Source organism: Impatiens glandulifera, chromosome 9, assembly GCF_907164915.1.
Source record: "Impatiens glandulifera chromosome 9, dImpGla2.1, whole genome shotgun sequence".
In the NCBI taxonomy this organism is placed as follows: Eukaryota; Viridiplantae; Streptophyta; class Magnoliopsida; order Ericales; family Balsaminaceae; genus Impatiens; species Impatiens glandulifera.
Genome location: NC_061870.1, coordinates 33,554,736 through 33,563,103, shown reverse-complemented (window position 1 = coordinate 33,563,103; position 8,368 = coordinate 33,554,736). Strand labels below are relative to the sequence as shown.

General features: G+C 35.0%; 1 protein-coding gene across 6 annotated transcripts; it reads left to right on the top strand.

Moving 5' to 3' along the window:
* Positions 1–400: 400 nt before the first annotated feature.
* Positions 401–7,791, top strand: LOC124915468 (ribosome biogenesis protein BMS1 homolog). Of its 6 annotated transcripts, none has more exons than XM_047456187.1 (19): positions 401–605; positions 818–983; positions 1,060–1,206; positions 1,298–1,388; positions 1,465–1,583; positions 1,710–1,900; positions 2,004–2,214; positions 2,303–2,543; positions 3,111–3,478; positions 3,687–3,771; positions 4,343–4,402; positions 4,737–4,936; positions 5,016–5,353; positions 5,675–5,774; positions 5,869–6,327; positions 6,476–6,685; positions 6,775–7,044; positions 7,144–7,347; positions 7,442–7,791. In XM_047456187.1, exons 2-19 carry the CDS (start codon positions 852–854, stop codon positions 7,601–7,603), a joined length of 3,588 nt encoding a protein of 1,195 aa, XP_047312143.1. In that variant the 5' UTR covers positions 401–605; positions 818–851; the 3' UTR covers positions 7,604–7,791. The 6 variants fall into 6 exon arrangements, with proteins under 6 accessions (XP_047312143.1, XP_047312142.1, XP_047312141.1 ...); XM_047456186.1 differs by having other exon boundaries at positions 4,734–4,936; XM_047456185.1 differs by having other exon boundaries at positions 4,340–4,402.
* Positions 7,792–8,368: the final 577 nt, after the last annotated feature.

Below are 8,368 nucleotides of genomic sequence, written 5' to 3'. Positions count from 1 at the left end.
TATATTTTGTTGGTGTATGGTGTGTTTGTGTCTATAAGAAGAAGAAAATGATATATAAGTTTAAATTTATGTTTATTATTATTATAATTTTATATAATTAATTAATTTAATAAATATATATATAATTAAATAAATGTATGTATAAAAATTAGAGAGAAATAAAAAAGAAAAAAGATGAGAGAAAAAAAAAAAGAAAAAAATTGTTAAGATTAAGATAGATAAAAAATTACATTTTAAATCGTAAAATATATTTAGAAAGTATTATAATATATTATTACCCCAACGCTGTTTATTTCAGCTTATAAGCTGGATCAAAATAACCCTAACCCTAAACCCTTATACCCGGAACCGGTTTCACAGCTTCTAGGTCAAAGAGAAGGAGGAAGAAGGGTTTATGAATAGAAAAGGAAGAGAGGCAGTGAAGAAGTTCATGCTCTCTTCTCTCCTTCAAAAATAATCGGCAAATTACTTCATATCTCCAGCAGCGACACAGAGCAATCCCTTTCTCCGTAACTATACAGAAGAGGCAGCCGCTTTTGAAGATTTTGATGAAAATAAAACCTTCGATTCCACATCACTAGGACGTTCGGCATCATTCCCGTTAGGTATCATGTTTCCTTGAGTCTCTCCCTCTATTCGTTGCTTTCTTTTCTGTTAACAAATTTAGATGCCAACAAAGAACAGAATACTGGGTTTTCAACAAAGTCCCGGTCTGTTAATTTCAAACTAGGAATGTGACCGAGTTTGCATAATTTAACAATATTTCTAGTCAGACTAAATAAAATTGCATCTTTCTGCATTGTTTTTTGGCTAGCAGTTCAAATTCAAAGTTAAGTTTCTACTCGTGAAGAATGGCTATAGAGCAGTCTCACAAGTCACATAGGACGCGGCAATCTGGGCCGTCATCCAAAAAGGCTAAATTGAGCAAGAATTCAAACAAAGATGCTGACAACTTGGATGATAATAAGCAAAAGAATCCCAAGGTTAATTGACCCTCTCTCTCTCTCTCATTTGCTATGCTTGTATGTGATTATCCATAACGCATGTGTTGCTATGTAGGCATTTGCTTTTAGTTCAAAGGTTAAAGCCAAGCGCTTGCAATCTCGAGCCACTGAGAAAGAGCAACGGAGGCTTCGTGTGCCACAAATCGATCGCGCTATTGGAGAGCCTCCACCATATGTTGTAGTCGTTCAAGGCCCGCCAAAGGTAATCTTGAAATCTTGTTGTTGTTTATGCTATGTGGGCAACTACTTATCTCAACAGTTTGGATTTTTTTTTCTCTGTTGACATTTTATAGGTGGGGAAGTCTCTTCTTATTAAGTCTCTTGTCAAGCACTACACTAAGCATAACCTACCCGATGTTCGCGGCCCAATCACAATTGTGTCAGGTCTCACACACTCTTAGTTTTATTGTGTTGGAAGCCCTTGATTTAAGCTCTTCCTAAAAATGGTTTATAATTACAGGAAAGCAGAGGAGGGTGCAATTTGTTGAATGCCCAAATGATATTAATGGCATGCTCGATGCAGCTAAGTATGCTGATCTTGCATTGCTGCTTGTTGACGGAAGCTATGGGTTTGAAATGGTAACATTCTGTTATTTTCAGCGTCTTTAACAAACCTGTTTATCAGTCTACAACTTGTATCTGGTCTTCTTCTTCTTATTTTCCTCAAAAGGTGAATTCAAATATATGACTTGTCTGATTTTTCAGGAATCATTTGAGTTCCTTAATATGTTGCAAGTGCATGGTTTTCCCAAGGTAATGGGAGTTCTAACGCATCTTGACCAGTTTAAAGATGTGACTAAACTTAAGAAAACAAAAAAGCGTCTCAAGCACAGGTTCTGGACTGAGATCTACGATGGAGCGAAACTGTTCTACCTGTCTGGGCTTATTCATGGGAAGTAAGTGACAATCTTCATCTGAGCTTGTATTCAATCTTATGCTCTGAAGTAATTGCTATTTGGAGTTAATACTAATGTTGTGTTTTGCCTCCTGCTTCAAAAGGTATCATAAACGTGAGATACACAATCTTGCAAGATTTATCTCCGTTATGAAGTTTCCACCTCTGTCTTGGAGAACTGTCCATCCTTACATATTAGTGGACCGATTCGAAGATGTTACACCTCCAGAGAGGGTGGAAATGAATAGCAAATGTGATAGAAATGTCACCTTGTATGGTTATTTGCGAGGTTGTAATCTGAAGAAAGGAACTAAGGCATGTTACTTGATCTAGATTGTGATTTTGATTTTTAAAGTGGATTGTAGAAAAGTACCTCTTAACAATCTCATACAATTGATACCAGGTGCACATTGCTGGTGTGGGTGACCATGCCTTAACTGGTGTTGCAAGCTTACCTGATCCTTGTCCACTTCCTTCTGCTGCTAAAAAGAAAGGTCTGAGAGACAAAGAAAAACTTTTTTATGCTCCTATGTCTGGACTGGGGGATCTCCTATACGACAAGGATGCGGTCTATATTAACATTAATGACCATTTTGTCCAGTTCTCTAAATTGGATGGGGAAAATGGACCAGCAGCTAAAAACGGTATGTAATCTATTTCAGTTTCCTTGGTAATATTTTCGTAAGCACGTCTCTGTCACAAACATTCTTAGTTGTCATTGGTTTTCTTTTCTTACATGCTTCTCCCATGATTTGTGTTTTTGAATTGTTTGTTATGTGTTAGTTTTAACTGGGCATCAAGAGTGCCTGGTGTCTTTTACATTGGCATTATAAGAGCTTATTTGATGTAGGGTTATTTGAGAAAAATATAGTTTGATGAAAAGTTAGATTATTTGGGTTAAATTACTAAAATACCCTTACGATATTAGAATCAAATCCACTAGAAAGAAATATATTTAGCAGAGAAAACTTTGTCTGAAATAATTCACTTTTTTTTCAAGATACTTAAAAAAAACCCAGTAGAGATGTTTGAGATATATTTAGAAAATTGTAATAGAATGATAATATTGAAGCACTGGAGGAGTTGGGACCTTTTCTTTGGTTTGGGTAGTGGAGTAAAATGTTGATTCAACACCTTTTTGCTGAACCATCCTGTGTCATTTATTTCCTCGTCATTGTATTTATTAATCACTTTGTTGTTTGGTTTCCCAGGGAATGACAGAGATGTAGGCGAGGTTTTAGTGAAGTCACTTCAGAGTGCAAAATCTACTATTGACGAGAAGTTAGCTAATAGCTTCGTCACTCTTTTCAGCAAGAATCCTAATAGCTTATCAACTCTTAAGGACACTGAAAATGGACACAGTTCTGGTCAATCTGGAAAAGAAATAGAGTCTGGGAACTCCAGTAGTGAAAGTGATATGGAAGACTCAGATGGAAAAGAATATGCACATGTCAGTGGTGATGATGAACATTTGAATAAGGAGGATTCGTCACACATAAAGCAGCAATCCGAGTTCTCTGATGGAAGAATTAGGAGAAAGGCTGTATTCAGAGATGACAATGATAAAAATGATCTGGAGGTAAATATGCTATTCTTTTGTATTTTTAATTTCTTATATGCTTTTGCTAAACGGGAATATTTTTTTCTTTTTGTTGAATCCTAGGTGAGTTTTAATTTGACAGATTCTTTTGGATTCTATAAGTACCCAAAATTAAATATATTAGCCTCACAGTGAATTTACTTATACTTATGCTAAATATTTCTTATCTTCAAATTAATCTGTACAGGATGTAGGTGAAGGTGATGATGATGAAGATGGTGATGCATCCTCGGATCCTGGTTCTGAGGATGAAGAGGATCAGAGTAATGATGGTATGCTTTTTATGTAGTAGTCGTCCTTTAGACAGTAATGTGTGATTAGGTCATTGTAAAAAATGAACATAAAAGAGACTTTTAACAGACATAGCAGGTGTACTCCTCCCCTATTTTTCTTAAATGAAAAAGAACATTCAACTAAGCATCATTGACTTTATCGGCTCCTTCACATTGCTCAAGGTCTTTCACATTTACTCTGAATATTCAACCCAATACATTCTGACAAATATATTTTTGAAGATATCTGGACATTTGAAGCAGTATGCGGAGCCAATAGAAGTGAATATATAATTGTTTTTATAACTAAATTATCCTGTCAGGTAGCTTATATTATTTAAATGCTATGCATAGTAAGTATATGTACAACAACTTACAAAGCTTAATTAGTTACTACATTCTTATAGATGTGACCTAATTGATTGATGTGTTTGAACTTCACAAATTTCACCCAACCATCTAAAGTGTGAAAAGATATGAAGCATTTCAAACATCCAATTTGATGTTCCTAAAAATTTCAACACTCATTTTAGAAGAGACTAATGTTTTCAATTTATTTTTGCTGCAGAAGATGATGGTGATGCATCTTCTGATCCTGGTTCTGAGGATGAAGAGGATCAGGGTAATGATGGTATGAATAAAATCTTCATTATCGATTCTACGAGAGGTCTTATGAAAACCTTCCATTTGAATCTATTTGATGGAAGTTTTATTTTCCCTGAGTGTATCTTAATTCTTGGCCTAATTCTTCTTCTGATTCAACTCCCGATAAAAAAATAAATACCTCGGTTTTATTTAATTTCTTCAACAAGTTTAGTAATGATTATAATGTCCCTATATTTCCAATGAGAGAACTTATCATTAGCTTTTCCGGAATTTCAATTAAATCTTTCAATTCTTATTTTACTAAACGTCCAATTTAATTGATTTTTCTGAAATTTTGATTCTGATATTTGCTGCAGAAGATGATGAGATGGGAGAAGCTTCCAAATGGAAACAATTCCTTGCTGAAAAGACATCTTCGAAGAAAAAGGCCAATCTGATGCAACTTGTATATGGGAAATCTTCAGCAAGTTCTGATGCTTCATTGAATCAGACTGAAGCTGAAAGTGAGGATGAAGGAGAAGACAACGATTTTTTCAGGCCAAAAGGAACAGAAAAGAAGGTATGCCTCTTAGCATAGACATACAGTCCTGAGCACGAGCCTCTTATTTAGTTGTCTGAATTGATGTTTCTATCTACAGAGGAAGCCTGGTGAAGAACTACTGTATGTTGATAATTTTGACATTGAGGATTCCTCGAAATTAATAAATCAATCTAGTGATAAGGACTGGAAAGATGAAGCTTTGGTTCAAAGCATCCGTGATCGCTTTGTCACCGGAGACTGGTCGAAGGCTGCTAGGAGGAATCAAGAGCCAAAGGAAGCCAACTCTGATGCTGATGAGGACGTTTATGGAGATTTTGAGGACTTGGAAACAGGTGAGAAGCATGGTGGACAAGAGACTGCTAGTGCTGGTGATAATGCCCAAGATGAACAACGGAGACTCAAGAAGCTTGCACTTCGTGCAAAATTTGATGCTCAATATCCTTCAATTGAATGAACATCTGTCATTCATTACTTGCCACATTAGCTTTTGCGTAATCCACTTCTAACCGTGCCTGGCCCCATTTCGAAACACTTGTTGTTTCTATACCCGGATCCAACCCCAAATACAAAATCAATTTTTTTTAATTCGTCTTTGACTAAATTTAATTTGCAACCATTTATATACCTAGAAACGGATCCAGATATAGAAACAATAAGGGTTTCCAATTTGGGCCACTTCCAAAATGCTAATGAATTACAAAAAACCTTTTATCTGCATATATTAGATGTTATAGTTTCTTCTTAACTTGTAAATACATATAAGGACACTGAACCACTTGATGAGAATGCTGATGAAAAGCAACCTAGTAAGGCGCTTCATAGAGATGAAGCTAATGAAAGCGCCTACTTTGATAAGGTAAAACTTTTCTTTCTTTGTCCAGCAGATTGCAAAGAATGATAGTGCTCTCCCTTGATTTTAACTTACAGTTTCTTTTAATATTGTCCTGCAGTTGAAGGAAGATATTGAACTGAGAAAACAGATCAACATAGCTGAACTGGACGATATTGATGAATCAACTAGAGCGGACATAGAAGGGTACAGAACAGGGACATACCTGCGTTTGGAAATTCATAACGTGCCATTTGAGATGGTTGAACATTTTGACCCTTACCATCCAGTTCTGGTGGGTGGGATTGCACTTGGAGAGGAAAGTGTTGGATGTATGCAGGTTCGTCTTAAGAGGCATAGATGGCACAAAAAGGTTCTAAAGACTAGAGATCCCATCATTGTTTCTATAGGATGGAGACGCTACCAAACTAACCCTCTGTATGCCATTGAGGACATTAATGGGCGCAATCGTATGCTCAAGTATACTCCTGAACATATGCATTGCCTTGCTATGTTTTGGGGTCCTCTTGCCCCACCACATACAGGAGTAGTTGCTGTCCAAAATTTATCAAATAATCAGGTTTATTTCTTTTTTGTTTTCTAGATGTGAATTGACTAACTAGATAGGGTTATTTTCCAATAATGTCTGCCTTTTCTTTAACTTTTAATATAATGTTTAGAAAATAAACTCAAGTCAGATTTATAAATTTATTATATTGGCTATGCAGGCGACCTTCAGGATAACCGCAACTGCAACTGTATTGGAATTTAACCATGAAGCCAAAATAGTAAAGAAAATCAAGCTAGTTGGTTATCCATGTAAGATCTTCAAGAAGACTGCTCTAATTAGAGACATGTTTACTTCTGACCTCGAGATAGCAAGGTTTGAAGGTGCGGCTATACGAACTGTTAGTGGCATCCGTGGTCAAGTGAAAAAAGTGAGTTTTTCTTAGTACAGCTTGACTATATGTTTTTGGCGTATAATTTATTTAACAACCTTGTATGAATTTGGAAATGAAATTGGCAGGCTGCAAAAGAAGAAATCGGCAACCAACCAAAGAAGAAGGGAGGTGTTCCGAAAGAAGGAATTGCAAGGTGTACGTTTGAGGATAAAATTTTGATGAGTGACATTGTTTTCCTGCGTGCATGGACCCAAGTGGAGATACCTCGCTTCTTCAACCCCTTGACCACTGCTCTGCAACCTCGAAACAATACTTGGCAGGGAATGAGGACCGTTTCAGAATTAAGAAGAGATAATAATTTGCCCATTCCTGTTAATAAAGATTCTCTCTACAAGGTAATAATAATAATAAGACAAAATACAATTCTTCTCCTTTGGTGTTGTGTTTGTTGGTCTGGTTGTTTTTCTCATTAGTTGTGCATTTTTCCCACACAGACAATAGAGAGAAAGCCAAGAAAGTTCAACCCTTTAGTTATTCCAAAGTCTTTAGAATCAGCTTTGCCATTTTCATCGAAACCAAAGAATATAGCCAAGCGAAAGACGCCTCTTCTTGAAAACCGTAGGGCTGTTGTTATGGAGCCCCACGAGAAGAGAGTACACGTTCTTGTTCAGCACCTCCAGTTGATGAGGCATGAGAAGGTAAAGTTTGTTTATTTGTTTTTTTTTTACAGTTAGTTATTCAATTTTTGTCGGAGAGTTTTAATGTATATTGTTTGTTGCTGCTGCTTTGCAGATGAAGAAGAAGAAGTTGAAGGATACTGAGAAGAGGAAAGTGCATGAAGCAGAGAAGGCAAAACAAGAGGAAGTTTCAAAGAAACGTCAGCGAGAAGAGCGTCGGGGAAGGTATCGTGAACAAGACAAGCAAAACAAAAGAGTGCGGAAAAACGATGATTGATAGGTGATGTTATTTTTTGTCTGGGAATTTTGGTGGGTCTGTCCCAACTTTGTTATCAACTGTTTTAAGATATGTAACGTTAGAATTATATGTATGATTAATTAATCAGTCTGAAATTACTAAATTATGGGAATTGGTATTATTACATTTGAATTCTTGGGAATTATAGTTGATTTTCTTTTATTCTAGTCTCTTGCTTTCTTGATAAAAAAAAATTTTAATCTGTGATCACAAGCGTCAATTGTAGGAAATAGATCAGTAAATTGACCAACCTAAATACATGTATTATTTTTTTCTTTTCTGAATTTAAGATATTTTCAATTTAATTTAAAATATTTGGAATGGAAATCAAACTTTTGAATTTTTTATTTTATGAGATACTCTTGTCACTATATCTTTCTAAGTAAACATTATATATACATATACTCTTAATAATTTTTTATTTATTAAATTGAATAATAGTTGTTTCATCACATATATAATATTAAGCTACATTATATATTCCAACCCACCTAATTGGAATATAGTTTTAAAAAACAATAATTTATTATTAGAATATGTTTTTCATACCAAATGTACAAATATCAAATTTATTTTTTATTTGAATAATTTAAAATTTAATTGTAAATATGATGATAATTATAACACAAAAACATTTCTAAAAAAGTTATAAAAAAGAACATTTCATTTACTTTATTATTTTAGCTTCAAGTTATACCTAAAAATACAATGATAGTTCAACTCGAAGGAATAAAAGATATTTAA

What these genes read in the sequence shown, in the direction of transcription:
- LOC124915468 (XM_047456183.1), top strand. Translation starts at nt 852, where the DNA reads ATGGCTATAGAGCAGTCTCACAAGTCACATAGGACGCGGCAATCTGGG. An exon ending in GAAGCTATGGGTTTGAAATG is followed by an intron (nt 1,584 to 1,709) that starts GTAACATTCTGT and finishes CTGATTTTTCAG; the next exon opens with GAATCATTTGAGTTCCTTAA. An exon ending in TCTGGGCTTATTCATGGGAA is followed by an intron (nt 1,901 to 2,003) that starts GTAAGTGACAAT and finishes CTGCTTCAAAAG; the next exon opens with GTATCATAAACGTGAGATAC.